This window comes from Atheta coriaria, unplaced genomic scaffold (genome assembly GCF_025399875.1).
Source record: "Atheta coriaria isolate IRGN ID8LTWV9N9 unplaced genomic scaffold, Caltech_Dcor_3.1 hic_scaffold_6_pilon, whole genome shotgun sequence".
NCBI lineage: Eukaryota > Metazoa > Arthropoda > Insecta > Coleoptera > Staphylinidae > Dalotia > Dalotia coriaria.
In genome coordinates this window covers 5,087,434-5,104,273 of record NW_027045448.1, presented here as the reverse complement: position 1 = coordinate 5,104,273, position 16,840 = coordinate 5,087,434, and the positions used below count along the sequence as shown (strand labels likewise).

The 16,840-nt window shown below is 36.3% G+C and overlaps 8 protein-coding genes, 1 long non-coding RNA gene and 1 other non-coding gene across 10 annotated transcripts; 4 read left to right on the top strand and 6 right to left on the bottom strand.

Moving 5' to 3' along the window:
- Nucleotides 1–266: 266 nt before the first annotated feature.
- Syx17 (syntaxin 17) lies at nucleotides 267–1,537 on the bottom strand. Its single transcript, XM_065305637.1, is given in 4 exon segments — nucleotides 267–522; nucleotides 525–664; nucleotides 717–1,231; nucleotides 1,288–1,537. Coding segments are annotated over 4 exon segments (903 nt in total). The 5' UTR covers nucleotides 1,405–1,537; the 3' UTR covers nucleotides 267–391.
- A 106-nt stretch (nucleotides 1,538–1,643) lies between these two features.
- LOC135794376 (leucine-rich repeats and immunoglobulin-like domains protein 1) lies at nucleotides 1,644–3,284 on the bottom strand. The gene has a single exon (XM_065305631.1). The coding sequence runs from the start codon at nucleotides 3,282–3,284 to the stop codon at nucleotides 1,749–1,751; it is 1,536 nt and encodes a 511-aa protein (XP_065161703.1). The 3' UTR covers nucleotides 1,644–1,748.
- LOC135794617 (uncharacterized) lies at nucleotides 3,281–7,591 on the bottom strand. Its single transcript, XM_065305951.1, has 2 exons — nucleotides 6,051–7,591; nucleotides 3,281–5,231 (listed from the first exon to the last, which is right to left on the bottom strand). Exons 1-2 carry the CDS (start codon nucleotides 7,589–7,591, stop codon nucleotides 3,473–3,475), a joined length of 3,300 nt encoding a protein of 1,099 aa, XP_065162023.1. The 3' UTR covers nucleotides 3,281–3,472.
- A 234-nt stretch (nucleotides 7,592–7,825) lies between these two features.
- LOC135794383 (zinc finger HIT domain-containing protein 3) lies at nucleotides 7,826–8,727 on the bottom strand. The gene is made up of 2 exons (XM_065305640.1): nucleotides 8,464–8,727; nucleotides 7,826–8,404 (listed from the first exon to the last, which is right to left on the bottom strand). The coding sequence occupies exons 1-2, from the start codon at nucleotides 8,532–8,534 to the stop codon at nucleotides 8,053–8,055; spliced, it is 423 nt and encodes a 140-aa protein (XP_065161712.1). The 5' UTR covers nucleotides 8,535–8,727; the 3' UTR covers nucleotides 7,826–8,052.
- Nucleotides 8,728–8,738: 11 nt separating this feature from the next.
- On the top strand, nucleotides 8,739–9,668 carry LOC135794616 (uncharacterized; the record flags this gene model as incomplete). Its single annotated transcript, XM_065305950.1, has 2 exons — nucleotides 8,739–9,355; nucleotides 9,415–9,668. Coding segments are annotated over exons 1-2 (735 nt in total), but the record flags the coding sequence as incomplete, so codon positions are not given.
- Nucleotides 9,669–9,670: 2 nt separating this feature from the next.
- Nucleotides 9,671–13,147, top strand: LOC135794614 (BTB/POZ domain-containing protein 8-like; the record flags this gene model as incomplete). Its single annotated transcript, XM_065305949.1, is given in 6 exon segments — nucleotides 9,671–9,865; nucleotides 9,924–10,125; nucleotides 10,833–11,228; nucleotides 11,294–11,424; nucleotides 11,426–11,715; nucleotides 11,780–13,147. Coding segments are annotated over 6 exon segments (2,052 nt in total), but the record flags the coding sequence as incomplete, so codon positions are not given.
- LOC135794382 (large ribosomal subunit protein eL14-like) lies at nucleotides 13,144–14,435 on the bottom strand. Its single transcript, XM_065305639.1, has 4 exons — nucleotides 14,351–14,435; nucleotides 14,003–14,104; nucleotides 13,598–13,792; nucleotides 13,144–13,406 (listed from the first exon to the last, which is right to left on the bottom strand). The coding sequence occupies exons 1-4, from the start codon at nucleotides 14,351–14,353 to the stop codon at nucleotides 13,185–13,187; spliced, it is 522 nt and encodes a 173-aa protein (XP_065161711.1). The 5' UTR covers nucleotides 14,354–14,435; the 3' UTR covers nucleotides 13,144–13,184.
- Nucleotides 13,865–13,937, bottom strand: LOC135795072 (small nucleolar RNA SNORD49). Its single transcript, XR_010549026.1, has one exon. It is a non-coding gene; the product is annotated as a small nucleolar RNA SNORD49 (small nucleolar RNA).
- Nucleotides 14,436–14,693: 258 nt separating the features above from the next.
- On the top strand, nucleotides 14,694–15,116 carry LOC135793706 (uncharacterized). The gene is made up of 2 exons (XR_010548692.1): nucleotides 14,694–14,820; nucleotides 14,882–15,116. It is a non-coding gene; the product is annotated as an uncharacterized lncRNA (long non-coding RNA).
- A 229-nt stretch (nucleotides 15,117–15,345) lies between these two features.
- LOC135793703 (zinc finger CCCH domain-containing protein 3-like) lies at nucleotides 15,346–16,779 on the top strand. The gene is made up of 4 exons (XM_065304770.1): nucleotides 15,346–15,744; nucleotides 15,810–15,944; nucleotides 16,005–16,200; nucleotides 16,258–16,779. The coding sequence occupies exons 1-4, from the start codon at nucleotides 15,455–15,457 to the stop codon at nucleotides 16,636–16,638; spliced, it is 1,002 nt and encodes a 333-aa protein (XP_065160842.1). The 5' UTR covers nucleotides 15,346–15,454; the 3' UTR covers nucleotides 16,639–16,779.
- Nucleotides 16,780–16,840: the final 61 nt, after the last annotated feature.

Here is a 16,840-nt window from a genome sequence, read left to right as displayed (position 1 = left end):
TGTTTTGGTTAACTTTGCGGGAAACTCGAAAATTTGTATCATTTTTGTAGCATTTTGGGTTTTTTCTGATATTTATTCTCCAGGCTATGAAAAAGCTCCAAAAATGCCCACCAAAAATTGTATCTGAAACTTGATAGGATGAACACCCTGTAGCTCCTGTAGTATTTGTGTAAAATTGCGTTTCTTATCGTCTTCACGTAGTTTAAGAAACTGTAACTTTCATATTTACTCTATCATCCAAAATAACTTAAATTTTCTGTAAATGCTTTGAAATTAATATATTTAACTTAAAGTATGAGACCATCCACTATTAATTAGAAGTTATCACATATCAATGTCATAATATGTATGTAAATGAAGCCACAATTTGTACTTAAATAATAACACACTGTCATTTATCTTTCTTATCACTGCCATTCATGGAAGCAGTAGCAGTTTCACAGGTTTCTGTATCATCTTGTGTCTCCACTTTCAATTCATTGGTAGTATTGTCCACCACTTCAGATTCATTGCAGTTTTTCAAAACTGCCCACCTGCATAGCCCATTACACCACAGCTTAAAGCTGCAGCACTGGCAATTTTAAATCCAGCTACAAAACCAATTGGACCTCCCACTAAAGAACCAAGAAGTGCACCTGTCAGAGGATAACTTGCTTTTTTCAATCTGCAATTATTCTGATTATTTTCAGTAGGTTAGCTATGTGAGAATTTAGTACCTTGATGCAGTAACTAAATGTTGCAATCCATTATTTACATTCTCTTGTGTCTCCTCCACATTGGTCTCAATCTGATCAATAGTTTCACCTTGCTCAACAACCATTTCATTTAAGTTAACATAAATACCATGTAGATCTTCAATGTCATTCTCTAAATTCACTACATTATTCAGTCTGCTCTGTTGTTCCTGCAGTTTAAGCTCAGATAAACTGGTCTGCAATTGAATCTGTGAAATATTACTGGAGGGATTTTCATTTTCGATATTTTCATTTATGTTATTTTCTGCATCAGATAGAATAACAGATTGTTTCTCAATAGCATTGTAGTCTTTGATAAATGTAGTAACTGTTTTCCTAAATGAGAATGTTTTGTCATCAAATTTATCCAGATCAACATCATCCACTTGAGTTCTCAGAGTATCCAATTCATAGAGTAGGTCCTTCAACTGCTTAACGACGCGTTTTTTCGCCTTAACTTCTTTGCTTAACTGCGTCACATTACCAGATGTCGACAACTGAGGTAAAAATAAAGTGCGTTGTAATTTTTCTAGACAAAGACTTTAGCTCTTACCTTGTGTGCTGTGAGTTTGTGGGTTTCAAAAAGGTTCTTATGGTGTGGGATGGCTTCCTCGTAAAATTTATTAATATGTATCTCGATTAATTTAAAGGATTGTTTTGGTATAGTCATTTTCACGCATAATTTAGATAATAGACAAAAACAGCACAACGAAACTGCTGCTTAATATATGTAGTTTACTAGCGCGACTCATGCGACTTACTCAAATCGAGAATGACGCGGGCCATATGTATCTGTGGTTGCGAACAATTTGCAAATGACATGAAGTGAAGGTTAAGATTTTTAAACAAATTAGGTTGAGTTTGATTTTAGTAATTGAATATTTAAAACTTACAAAACTAACAATCAAATTAGATTATAATAGTTATATTAACATTTAAATGTTATATAAAATACATAAAATATAATACATAAAAATATACAAACAAATCATTGTAATTTAATAGTTACAGTTGTTATAAAGAATCAGTCAAAGAACATAATTCGGAACGACTAATTTCGCTGTTAACACTGCTAAGATGAACATTGTTTCGTAGCGAACGCCACGTTTTATTCCAAAGGCAACAAACAACAACGCCAACTGCCACCAATACCATGAAGCAGGCTATAACAATAAGTACATTAGCAATTTCCTGCACATTTAAAATTAACGATTGAAAATCCAGCTCCGAATCGGATTTTTGCAAAGAATCTTTGTTCTCGCCCTGAACTTGCGTTTGTATCAATAATTGAATCATTTGAATCATCGTGGAGTTAAATGCATTAGCAATATTATTGCTAGATTCTTCCATCAATGTCAATGTATCATTAAATCTTTGATTAATTAACATTTCTACATCATACGATTTAGTGCTATCACTTTCCAAATTGATGGTGATATCTTCGTTGGATTCGGTGTCGTTGCAATGAATTCCATGCAAGCTTGAACGATCCTTTTCGGTTCCAAATTGCAGTTTTGTTCTAAATTGTTTGAACTTATTGATGTAGTGAATCAGTAGTTGGCACGAGAATTTATTTCCATCAATATTTATTGATGTCAAGTGCTGAAGACTGAATAAATCAACATCCAAATTCTCTAATTCATTGAAGCTTATATCCAATTCAATCAAACTCGGTGTATTTATCATTAAGTATTTGTTGGGATTGATGTAGTTGTAGCCAATGTTCATATTTCTTAATTTATGCAAACCGCTAAACGAACCCATATCAATTGTCGTCAAGCGATTATGCGAAATGTCCAAATACATTAAATTGTTCAAATATATAAACGCACCTGAAGCAATGTTAGTTATTTGATTATAGGATGCATTCAAATGTCGCAAATATGTCATGTTCACAAATACACCTTTCGGGATAGTTGTAATATCATTTATTGATATATTCAAGTAATCCAGTCGTTCAAGGTTTCCAAAAATGTTATCAAGTTTAGATAATTTATTGTTGGATAAATTTAATGTCTTTAAACTTTTCAATTTGTTGAACATCAGCTTGTCAAGAGTTTTAATATTATTGTTCGACAAGTTTATAGATGTCAAATTAACTAAGTTGTTAAATATTTGTCCATTTAATTCAGTGATATTGTTGTTGGTAAATTGGATGGATGTGTAACTCACATTGCATTTACTTTGGGATTTTGTTGTCACTTCGCTTGGAAAGACATTAATCCGATTGATGTGCATATCATTGAGAAGTAAGTTAATTTTTCCATAATTGCAAGCAATTCCTTCCGCAATCAAATCGCCAGCGGAAAAGTTGTTTAGCACACCATTTTGTAGGTTTAAAGTGATGGTATTCCAATTATATGCTTTTCGATTTAGGTCCTTTGGTAAATCGGCATCGTGGAGTAAGATGTTGGAATTGGTTAGATTTTCAAAAACACAGTTAGAGCGTAAATAAGATAGTCTGTTTAATTTGACTGCAGTGTGATTACAGTCACAACTAACAAGCCAACACCTTTGAACTAAAATTATCCAGATAATCTTGTAAATCATATTGGACACCAATAACTGGTACTTTATTTGTTATTCTTGACTTGACTGACAATTAATCTATACTAATTAGAAGCCACAGTGGAGAACAATATAAAAGCATTTTATCAATTCATTTCCGCTTGTTAAACCGCAACTTTTAGTTAAAATTTAATGCGATACATTGTTGAATTCATATAACATTTTCTACATTACAAGGTATCAGTGATAGAACACAATTCGGAGTGACTAACACCCTGATTAAAGTTAACATGTTTCCTCCTCAGTTGTCGCCATGAGCCTGGGTAGCGCAAAAACAGGTTCAAAATCAATACAATCGCAATCACCGACAGAATGCACATAATAACAATAAGTACATTGAAGATACCAGCCTGTGCATGATCGACAGGAACATGCGCCTGCACATACTTTTTGCTGATTAATTGGTTCAACATATCAGCACTCTTATCGAAACGGTTGATTTCCCGTTCGACGATCAACTGTAAATCCTTGCTGACCGCCGAATTCGGATCGGTTGAGATTCGCTCGCCATCATTGCTTTCGCTCTGCGTTTGATTCTTGATCGATATTTGGTCCATCGTGTAGTTCCATACGCTAGCAATGTTTCTGCTCGATGTCTCCATTGATTTGATAACATCGTCCATTGTAGCATCATTGTTAGTTTTGTCCCCATCGACACCAAAACGTTTGAAAAACTTGTAAAAACCACTTTCCATGAATCCCTTATTGAAGAAATTTTCCAAGCCAGTTGAAGAATGCGTGTCACTTTCTAAGTCAATACGAATATCTTCATTGGATTCGGTATCATTACAATGAATACCACGCAAATTTAGGCGATCCTTTTCGGTCCCAGAGTGCAGCTCAGTGCCAATGCGGTTAAATTCATAAATGTAATGAATCAGTCGTTGGCATGAGAATTTGTTGCCGTCAATGTATATATCATTTAAGCGATGATCAGTGAATAACTTCAAATCTAATTTCTCTAATTCGTTAAAACTTAGATCTAATTTTGCCAACATTGGGCTATGTAACATTAAATATTTGTTGGGTACAATGTGATTGTTGCTTAGGAATAAATATTTTAAATTGTGTAGGCCGCTGAACGAACTCATGTCGATGGTTGTCAAGAGATTATGAGAAATGTCTAAGATTTCTAATTGGTTCAAATGCGAAAAAGTACCTAAAGCAATATTAGATATTTGATTGTAGGACACAGTTAAGTTATATAAGTTTGTAATGTTTACGAAGTCATTTTTTGAAAGGTTATTTGCTATGTTATTTCTTGACAAGTCGAGGCTTGTAAGGCTGTCCAGTTTTCCAAAAACCTTCTCAATTTTTGATATGTTATTGTTTGATAGATTCAGTTGGTATAACATAGTTAGATTTTTAAATGTCAACTCACCGATAATCTTAATATTGTTATTAGCCAGGTCTAGAGTTGACAAATTGGCTAAGTTGTGAAATGCTTCGCCATCTAATTTGGCGATATTGTTGTTGGTAAATTCTATATAATCATAATTTGCGTGACAGTCGCTAGTGTTTATTTCGATCGGGAATGCCTTGATGTGATTTACGGAAGCATTCCGAACATACAACCTAATGATTCCATATGTACAAGCAATTTGTGGAGATATAAATGGTTTGGCTGAAAAGTCAGGTATTGTGCTATCTGTAATATTCAGGGAAAAGATATTTGAGGTGCCATAATCTGTGGTACTTGTATCTATCTCTAAATCGACATATTGATCATCCTTCGTAATGTTCACATGTTCAATGAAGCAGGCAGTGTGTAAACGATGAAATAGTATATGAGGATAGAATCGATAGGAATTTTGTATATGGCTCAAAAATGGGTCGGGAACTTCTTTACAGTTACAATTAATAAATCCAAACTTTAGAACGAAAACTAACACAGTAACTTGCAGAATCATGTTGAGCACAATGGAGTATTAATTTACTTTCGAAGTATTTTTTGCTTTGACAGTTTGTTATGTATTAAATAAACTATAATCTAACCGCACAATATCAACTCTACTATTCAACTAAGTAATCAAACCAGTGGGATTGGATTTATCCTATAATATCATGGTTTTATCAATATAAATGCGACCTGAAATTGACCTGTATTACGATTCAAGTAAACTATGAACTCAACATTTCTTGGAATTTCAGTTGCGCGAAGCGAGTGGTAATCTCTGGTAATCAACATAATAGTCCTGCCGATAAACTTGGAAAAAATATGAAGAGTGTAACTTGTTGATTATGAATTTATAGGACCTCCAGTGAGGGGAATTCAAAAGACGTACGTTTTAAAATATAATTAAAGCTTTTATTAGAAGTAGTCAATAATTTCTTTTTTGCATTGAATATAAAAATTTGGAGGAAAAAAGCAGATCTTTTGTTTTCGTGTAGAGATCTGAAATGCAACATGACCTTGCAAATAATCAGAAAATTTTTGTGTAAACATGGTAAAAGGTCAGAAAGTTCGAACAGGCCGAAAACTACAAACTAAAACTGCTATGCTTTTTCATAATATTTATGGTTTCCAAAAACTATTTTTGTGTTACAGAATAATTCTAACAAAAATTCATACTTTTAGCAAGTTTCAAGTAATATACTGAGTAGTTCTAAATCAGACATCAAATCACCAAACCAAATTTATTGCATGATATATTCAGTAACAATATAATCCATTAAAAATTGATTAGTTTATAGAAATTCATAGAATAAATTGTACAGTTTACATAGGAAAATAATAAAAAAAGTTACAATGTATCGGTCATAGAACAAAACTCGGAGCGACTAACGCCATCGTCAATGTTAACAATATTACGATTCAGTGGCCGCCATTTGACTGAACTGTTCCAAAATAGATTCAAAACCAACACAATGGCAATAAACGAAATGAAACACATGATAACAATGAGTATATTAAAAACACCCAGCGCGTGATCTGCCGGAACTTGCGATTGTACATATTTCTCGCTTACTAATTCATTTAATTTATCGGAACTCTTATCAAAGCGCTTCAGTTCCGTTTGAAGATTGCTAAACAATTGTATAAGTTGAGTGCGCTCGGCACGATCTGAATCCACGTCCGCTAATTTGCGATCATCATCCTTGTTCCTGTTTTGCGCTTGCATTTCCATCAACATTTTATCCATCGTTGAATTCAATGCGCCTACAATATTCCTGCTTGAGGTTTCCAATGATTTCATTGCATCCGCGTACGCACCATCATCGACAGCTTTGTTCTTGTTGACAGCAAAGTTGTTGAAGAATTTAAAGAAACTGCTTTCCTTGAATCCCTGATTGAAAAACTTGAAGAAATCATTCGATGCATTCGCATCGTTTTCAATGTTGATGGTGATATCTTCATTGGATTCGGTATCGTTGCAATGAATACCACGCAAGCTTAGACGATCCTTTTCTGTCCCAAATTGCAGTTGAGTTTGCATTGTTTTAAACTTATTGATGTAATGAATCAATTGTTGGCATGAGAATTTATTGCCATCAATGTTTATCTCAGATAACTGATGATCATTAAATATGTTTAGGTCTAGATTGTGTAATTCGTTAAAACTCAAGTCCAGAGTGTGTAATTTCGGACTATGCAACATCAAATATTTGCTGGGTACCATGTGATTGTGGCTGAGGTATAGGAACATTAAATTGTCTAGGCCACTGAACGAACCAATGTCGATTGTTGTCAAGAAATTATGCGAAATATCTAATGACTGTAGATTGTTCAGATATATAAAAGTACCTGAAGCTATATTTGTCATTTTATTGAAGGATATGTCCAATTTCTCCAAACTTCCAATATTTTTGAATGCATTCTTCGCTAGACTTGTAATATTATTGCTTGACAAATCTAACACTTGCAAATTATTCAGCTTTCCAAAAAGCATATCAAAATTGGATATATTATTCTTGGACAAATACAAATACTTCAGCTTTGGCAGATTATTTAATTGCTTAGTAGTGAAAACCTTTATATTGTTATTACTAAGATCTATGGTTGTCAAATTTACGATGTCGTTAAACATTTCTGGATCCACTTCAGTAATATTATTGTTTGTAAATTTAATAAGTTCATAGCTTACATTACATATGGGTCCATTAACTTTATTATTGAAAGTACTTGTCCTTAATATTTCCACAGGTATTTCTGAAATGTGATTCACATGTGATTCTTCAACAATCAAGTTTATTCTTCCATAATAACAAGCAATTTTATCAGTCATAAAAGTTTTGGCTGAGAAATTTGCTATGTAATTTCTCTGAATTCTAATGTTTATGGTATTCATCTGATATAAACTGTAATCATTTTGATTATCCAATAAATTATAAAATGGTCTTGTTTAGTAGGATTGTACAGCTGTTCAACAACACAGTTTGAGATCACATAGCCGGAACGAGTATTAAAACGCTGATAATTTGTATCACTGTGGTTAAAACCATCCCTATAGTATATATGTTCACAGAAAGAGCTAACACTAAAAACCTGAACCAAAGTAATCACAATAACTTGCAAAATCATGTTGGAGACAACTTAATTTTATTTTACTTTCTTTCTTATTCTTCTCAACTTGGTCAACAGTTAATGTACACTGATCCAAAGAGAATATAAACTTGACTGCAAACCATCAAACAAAATATTTTATCTTCAATACATCCGCTTGTCAAACTTATCAATGTACATGCAAACTAATCATCAAAAACATATTTATTTGAAACTCAAAACTTATATTTGAATGCTAGCTTAGTATTACTGTTCTAAAGCTGCTAAACAAGCATTAGCAAATTCAACAAAAATAGGTTCTTGCATTGCACTAGCCATTGCCACTTCAGCATTTTCTGCATCATTTACACTTTCCAGTAAGGTCCTCAAATGTTTGTTTGATAAAATGTCTTTTAATTTATCACTGCTGTTTAAATAATGTAGTTTACTTAATTCAATTGTATCTTTCGTAGGATATAACCCATTGTCAGTAGAATGAGATTTATTTTCTTGAAGATCTTGAGACTCTTGAGATTTAAGACAATCTGATGATTCTATTTTCTTGACCACTTTCACACATTTATCCATTTTGTGTTGATTGCAGCATGATACAGAACAGCTAAAATTTATAGTTTTGTATATAGTTCTTTGTTGTATTAGTTTAAAGAGTCAACTTACTAATGAACTAAGCAATTTGGGCATTTGTAATTAGCGTCAATCGCTTTGCAAACCACACAAGTTCGATTCATTGTTAAGTTTTTAAAGTTTGTATTACAAAAAACGTTGCAAAGAACGTTTACTTATTGGTTATAAATGAATCACCATTAGATGGCACTGCATAATAAACATTCTAGCCAATCCCGCAGGAAATACATAAAACTTCCTAACCTGCGATATCGCATCCCTACTCAGTCTTTTAGTTTGTGTTGGTGTGGAACGTCATTATACAATAATCAAATAAAATTAGATAGCCGTCCGCGGTGAGTGCGTACAGGTGTCGTGCTTGCTTCTACTCTCGTTCATACTCTCTTTGTTATTGAATAAACACGCGACTCTCTTTGCACGGCGGCCGCAAGTTAAATGCGTTAGATGTTCAATGTTGGCGCGGCCAGCAGCGAGTGCGTGCCGTACATGTATACAAATGAAATGGACTCGGGGCTCGGCAGCGACGAGGAGCAACGGCGGACGCGCACCAAGGAGCAAAAGCAACGCCGTAATGAGCAGCTGGTGAACGGCGCCCAGAACTGCTTCATCGACGCCGCGCTGCTGCAGGACGATGAGGTGACCACCACGTCGGCGTCGTCTTCGCCGCGCTGCGAGCTGGAGCAGCGTCGCACCGAGGAGCGCCGCCAAGGCGCTCTTCTCTTTCAAACGGGCATCCATCAATACAGCACAATGCTTCAGTTAGCTGGACCATCCGATGACACTCCACCTGAGACACCCTACAACTCTATTGTACACCTGAATGGGGCACAGCTTACTTCTGTTTGTGTATCTGATATGTCAGATGGGATTGAGGTTGATGCTGATGCAGTCATTGAAGAGGAAAACACTAATAAACCATCACTAGGTAAATAATAATATTTTTAAATTAAGAATAGGAGACTAAATAATGAAAATGTTGTCTAGGGTTCTATGTAGATCTCAATGATGTTGAAGATGAGCCAGCACAAGAGGTGGCCTCTAATGCATCAGCAACAAAAAACATTTTCTCTATGGTGATTGACTTTGAAGCACCCAAGAAGGATATGCCATCACATTTGTTTAGAAACACCGCCCGGCGAAAATCAAATGGATCAAAAGGTGACAAAGCTACAAAATCAGCAGTGGTGTCACCTCAGCAACAAGCCGCAAGTAAAACTAAAGTTGAGGTGACATCTCCGAAAACGCCGATGACACTACAGCTAAATACGATCAAATTCGATCACCGGATCGTGTTCCGGCCGTACAATTCACCTTGGAGTGCGTTGACGACGATAACAGCTCCGAAGTGGAAGCTGTGTCGTTCATAACGGACGCATCTAGCGAAACGAGGATCGATATCACCGAGAAATCGCCCGAGTTGCAATCGGACACCAAAGTAAAGAATTTGTATTAACTTCTATGGCAATTGTCTAAACATCTAAATGTTTACATAGTTTGTGAGGTTGTCCGACTTAATGTGTCAGCCTGCGCGATTGGATAGCGACGTTTGCAACGACGTTGTGTGTCCAAGGATGAGTCGCTCAATTCCTGAGAGTTCCTGGGTGGAGAGTCCGCTGCTAATGTCGCGATCTGCGGGGTTTCGCATTGCGCCAAGGCCAATGGAACCTGATACTTCTAGTCTCTCAGATAGTACAGGTGAGTTTATGCATTTAAAACTATTGTTTCAAGTCTTTTTTCAAATACATTTGGTGAAATAAGCGCAAAACCACCACAGGTGATTCACGTATGCAAATGACGGCGGTAACATTACTGTATTTGGATAAAAGTGTAAACCCGTATGTTTACTCGGTATCGACAAATTTGCGTACGAAAAAAATCTGCTCAATGACTAAGAGTTGACCTTCTAATGCCTCAAACAAAAACGATGTAACCCAGGTGTGAAGTGAATACATATTTAAACAATTATTATGTTTCAATTTGTGTGCACTGATATATTTTATGTTTTGTTCGAAACAAAATTTAAAAAAAAATGCACGGAAAATGAAAATTTTACCGTTATTCTAATATAAACATAACCGAATATTCAAACTTCTGTAATTGCTACATAATTGAGTAAATCTCTTTAAGTTATTTGATGTACTTTTAAGTAGCACATTAGTGAAAGATGCTTGATTTTACTTCTCGGCTTAATCTGTCTGATAGATTTCTCGCGTCTACGCTAACTGAGAGATACTTTGAAAAGAATCAAATCGAGGTCACCCACAAAGTCGCAAAGTTCCGCGTTAACTAAATCGCACGCCATTGAAAGCAAATAATCTAACTTTTTTCTGCTTTCTTTCCATTTTGTGTGTCTTTCATTAATTATCGTAATTAACGCCCATTGTTATTAAAACTCCGTTTAGGATCCCAAACTGGGCCGTCTCAACGCCGCCTTGGTACGGACCTGCTGCGTATGTTCCTGGAAGAAATGGACACTGATACCCACGTGCATGTGGGCAACCGCAGCATTAAAGCGCATCGTTGCATTCTGATATCACGATGTCAGTACTTTGCTGGGACTCTTCGAGGGCGATCGATTGAATTGGACGGTTTTTCATATGATGCTGTGCATTTTGCGCTGTGTCACATCTATAGCGGCGCATCGCATGTACCGGACTCCATTAGTCTGGTGGAGTTGGCAAGTTTAGCTGATTTGTTAAGCCTGGAAGGATTGAAGGAGGTTGTTTCGCATGCTTTGAAATCGCGGCATTGTCACAACTTTCATTCGCCATGTGCCGGATGTCTTACAGGGGGTTTTGGAGGTATACTATTTTTATTTTATCATTATATAACCGAACGAACAATATATTATATAATGTTTGATAGGTTTTGCCATTATCGTCTGCGTATGGATTAGATGAGCTGTATCAAAAATGTTTGAAGTGGATAACAACACATTATCTACGTATATGGCCCAGCAGGGCGTTCGCGTCGTTGCAGCGCGAATTGCGCGAAAAAATGCGTTCAACAGCATGTGGTTCACATGAGCGCTGCTACCGTCCTCGCCACTAGTTTGTCCTGCGACCGATTACTGGCTTCTCTGCCCAATTTAAAGTGGGCCGAACCGGTTGTTCAATTAGCGCTACAATTATCACAAACCTGTCAGACATATGTAACGCAGCACTTCACCGCCGTGCTGCCGACGTTGATGGATGCAGAACCTTGGAATTATCCGCGAATTGAGGAAATCTTACTCAACGCTTCATCTGGATTGACGTTGGATCAAGATTGCGGTGTTTATTCCAGGTAATTATCTCAGTTAACACATTAACACTTTATTTCTAATACATGTTTAATGGTTTCTGTTTAGATGCTCTCACATGTTGGTTAAAACCAAAGATAGTGCTAATGTAACATTGCACGAAATGTTAGTGAAATTAAAGGAGCACATCGAGCGTCGCATCGTTCTGAAATCTCACAAATTAGGAAAGTGCCAGCGTTGGTTGCGCATGGAGCCTGAGCTTCGCGCACATATTAAATCTCTTGCGAAAATGTCCGAGTCCCTGGTGAAAAATACCAAAACTGATATTCCTAGCCGGCTACCGCGCATGATCAGCTCTAAAACAGTAACCAGTTCATCAGAATCGTCGCGAAATTCCAGCCCCGCGACCTCCCAGAGCCACACCAGCCCCTCCTTACGACGTAGTTTGTTACTAGCCGCGCGAGCTCCACAAGTCCCGCCAAGTCCTTCGGCCACACGTCGTATAAGCACCCTTACTATGCCGACAGCCGCAAGTGCTGCGAAGAGCGCGCCGCCCAGACACAACAAACCATCCAATCCGAAGCAACAACCGCAAAGTCTTACACAACCACGTCCTATCTCAGCTCCGTCGAACTTACGCAAAAGCGCATCTTCTAAATCCGCCAACAAGGAACCCGTTGTTAAAAAAGATACGCCCCGGAGACCTGTGAATAGCGCAGCTACGCGTAAACCTGCGACGCCTACAGCTTCCAAAAAACACACGGAGATATCAAAATCAAATGAGAAGATCGGCGTAAAACGCAAACAAGTTGTGTCCACGACTACTAAGAAGGTCGTGCAAGCTGAGACGAAGTCGCCGCAAAAATCTCCCGGTATGGTACGTTCTAGTACATTCCTGAAAGACGAGCCCACCGTACTTTCACTCTCTAGTCATGGTAAAATGTAGAATTGTTGGATCTAGTCGTGTATATTTTTTTTTGTTCGTATGCTTCCAACACTAGTCATTGCGAACTGTTTTCAATTGTTTGCGCTCACGCTCGCTCTCTTGGTTGGTGAATTGATCTCTCTATACTTCAAATCTCTGCGTTCGACGACAAACATACAGAACATTCCCAGAATTTACAAACAATTTGTGATAAAGATGCAATTTTACATTGATAGACTATTTAAAGTAATCATAAGCTGAACAAAACTTTGAAGTACGCGCAGCTAATTGAATGTTATGTATACTCGTGTACATAAGATTGATATAAATTAGTTATAAATGTCGCGCATCTTCGTCGTACTACATATATAAATTTTAAGTTATTTGGGGCCAGTTTTTTGATTCGCGCACTTAAAATACATTCCTGTCTATATTAGAAGTAATTTTTTTGTGTAGCCGGTATTAACCATTTTCATGGTTAAATCTTACTGAAGTGACTTATCTTAAGGTGTTTCAAAGAATATAAAGTAAATGACCTTATCAAAAATGTATTTAATATTTTTTATTATTAAATTCAGGCGCACCTGTTTATTTCTTAGCCTTCTTAGGTTCTACTTTCTTGGCCGGCGCGGCCTTGGCGGCACCCTTTTTCGGCTTGGGTTTGTCGCCACCCTTCGTCTTCTTGCCGAAGAGTGATCCGTTACGCGCTCCGGTCGACCTCAAGTTGTGGAAGACGACGGTGCGGATACGGTTCCTCCTGGACTTGGCCTTGCGCAGTTTGAAGCGATCGTAATCAGACATCGCTTGCCTCTGGAAGAGTAAATTAACATAATATTAAAATGAATTCAATACTTCAATATACATCTAGTTAATTATTTGAAGTATCAGTTAGGTTTTAATAGCTTCATTTATGTATCAGACGGCAATTCCTATCAAAATGTATCATCACTTTATTTGTCTCTGAGAATTAGTTTAAATGAATTATATGTTTTCATTGTTACCTTTTCCTTGGAGGCCAATTTCTTTGCCCACATGGACTGGTCCCATTTTTCTAAGACCTTTGCATCAGACCATGCCTTGCGTACAACGCGTTTTGGGGCTGAGAACGGATATTTGACGCTCAATTTAGTCAAATGCAACTGGTTGATTCTGATTGGGATACGTGGAACCTCCGTCAACGGTCCATCAACTAATACCTGCAAAAATAAATAACCACTATTGAGCACAATCATTTATATAAACTCAAAAAACAAAGGGTATTTAAGCATAATCAGATAAAAATTAAAGTAGCTTCATTTATGTATCAGACGGCAATTCCTATCAAATAGTATCATCATAAAAAGTTCTGAAGAAAGTGTGCAGCTGTTGCTAACACTAGATAAAATTTATTTAAAAAGTAAACTTACCCTAGTTTGATCAATAACATCGACGATACTGATCAATTTTCCCTTGTAATCGCCGTCGGCGATCAGAGCCACGCGGCCTGTCTCAACAAACCTACTGAAGGGCTAAAATAAAACCAAATTAACTTATGAAACGTTATGATAAACATGCGTGTGAGGTTAGGGTATGTAAGGCATGTCGAACGCTTTTCCCATTTTAATTCAATCGCATACTAGTAATATAATCAAGGAGTGCAAAAATCACTTCACAAATTATTGATTGTTTAAATTTCACTGAACGTTCTTCTACCCGGTACGTATTGTAATGATTATTTAGGAAAATGTTAAGGCAAAACGCGACAGACGACTTACCATGGCTGGATGATGTTGAAAAAGAACTATGTCCACCGGAAGGCCCCACAAAATGTTTACTGCGCAACGCTTGTGCGCATATCCGTTATTGGCTGCACTGCCGATCACTTGTTGCCCGCTAGGTGAATAGAGGAAGCAAAAAATGTAACCAGAATTTAAATATTACTTACAAAAGAATATCATTTATCTTAAATATTATTACAACTATTTATTATTAAACCATAACTTTAATTTATCATATTGAAATATTACAAAATAGCTCGTATTATTCGGAAATAAATAAATTTTAGTTCGTTAATAATTCTAGGGGATTGCGGTTGGGAAACATTGTGAAGGTTAAATAACTGATTCGCAGCTGAACATGACAGTAAAATGTTATAAATTGCGTTGTATTGGAAAATCAAACGAACACTGTGATATTATCGCCATGCATCCAGAATACAGCAACTACTCCAACAAACAATATATCCGTAAGTTTTTAAGAGAAATTATATTCTATAAATGTATTCGAAACAATCTAAACTTTTGTAGCTAACCAATATTATTACCCAATGGCAGCATATGCGCCTCCAATTGCACAACAAACAAACCGAATTTATGTGAACAAGAATTTTATGCAGCCGCCTGTCAGTAACACAGTTCTAGTGAATCCAAACTTCAGCAGACAAGTTCATGTTAATCCGAATTTTCTAAACCCAAGACCGTCTTTGTCAACCCAAATGTGTTTAATAAAGTTGGTGGTGCCATGCAGCCTCCTAAAACTGCATCAAGTACAATTCCAACCACCACAACCACATCCAGCACAATGTATACAAAATATTCAAAAGTCAACAGTAATTTATCTATGGTGAAGAAAACTTATTCAGTTAATAACTTAATTAAGGCTCCAATCATTAAAACTAAAACTAAACTGGTCAGAGTTGCTACTAAATCAAAAATAAATTCAACAATATCTCAAAGAGTTATGAGTGAAAAGAGTTACAAACCAAAGCAAATCATTAGTAGGCACAAGTTAATTCGAAACAACCTGGTACAAAAATCCAATATTGTAAAACTAAATATAAACTTGTGAGAAGTAGCAATCAGTTGCCAAAGAGTCCAAGAATGAGACAGCAATTGAGAAAGTTATCAGTATCAATGTTGAATTCTCCAAACAAATTCAAACTCGATAATAGGACAAGGAAACAATCTTGTACAATCATCAGATCTAGATATAAGTTGACCAAAAAGGCTTATATGATGAGATTAGATCCACAGAACAGCATTATTAAAAATACTAAGTTTAAATTGATTAGGAGTGGTAAGTTGTCACAAAGTACAAATAATTCAAGTGACAAATTGAAGAAAACGCCGATGTTAGTACGAAAAAAGAAGTTTACCAAACGCAATTTGGTGTAAGTTATATTTTTACGTTTACTATGGATTTCAAGGTCTGAAAATGTTTGATAAATTGTTCTAGAAAAATCAACAAGAGGAAGTTACAGAAGAATAATATTCCTTGTGAAATTTACAACAAAAGAGGAACCTGCAAAGGCCTGGCAAATGGAAAGTGTTCAAAGAAACATGATCCAAATCAAATACAAATTTGTGTCTGGTAAAATTATTGGTTCATTTCATTTTATTTTATTTGTGTAAACTTAAAACTCCGTTTTAGGTTTTTGCAAGGGATTTGCCGAGATGACAAATGCACGTTATCGCATAAAGCATCGCCTGAAAAGATGCCAACTTGTAAATTCTACTTGGAAGGGATTTGCCACAAGGATAACTGCCCGTATTTACATGTCAAGTTGAGTAGGAATGCGCCAGTGTGTCGGGACTTCATCAATGGTTATTGTGCGAAAGCACGCGAGGTATATGTTAATGTATTTTTAAGTTTTGTCAATTTATTGCTTTCATTATGTCTATAGTGTGATAAACGACATCAATTTTTGTGTCCGGACTTCGAGCGCGATGGGAAATGCAGCAAGAAGTTGTGTAGGTATCCACACGGCAAGGCGGTAAGACAATACAAAGACACGTTGCTGAACGTTATCGCCAGAAACAGAAAATCAAAGGTGCAGAGAAAAGGCAAAGCGCAACCGGTGAATAATAAAGTTCGTGCGCATGTTAAAACGGAGAATAAACAAGATAACGTCGATAATAAGCGATATTATGAATGCCCATCAAGTGTTGCTAATGGTGTAAGTAACGTGGGGGAAAATGTTGAAGATTCGGAGGAAATCGAAGAGGTTGGTAGTATTTTCGATCGGCCGAAACTTGGCGCGTTGCCTTCGTTCATTTCGCTGTGATCTTTGATTTTTTGCTGCTGGTTACGCGCGCTTAGATGAAATTTACAAATATCTATTGATTTACTTATTATTGCTTGATGAATAAGGACTTATTATATTTTTAAATATATATTGGTTTAAAATAAAGTTATTTTCAATTAATATTTGTTATACTGGATGTGGAGGGATCACTAAAAAGAACTAAAATTGAGCACATGTACTA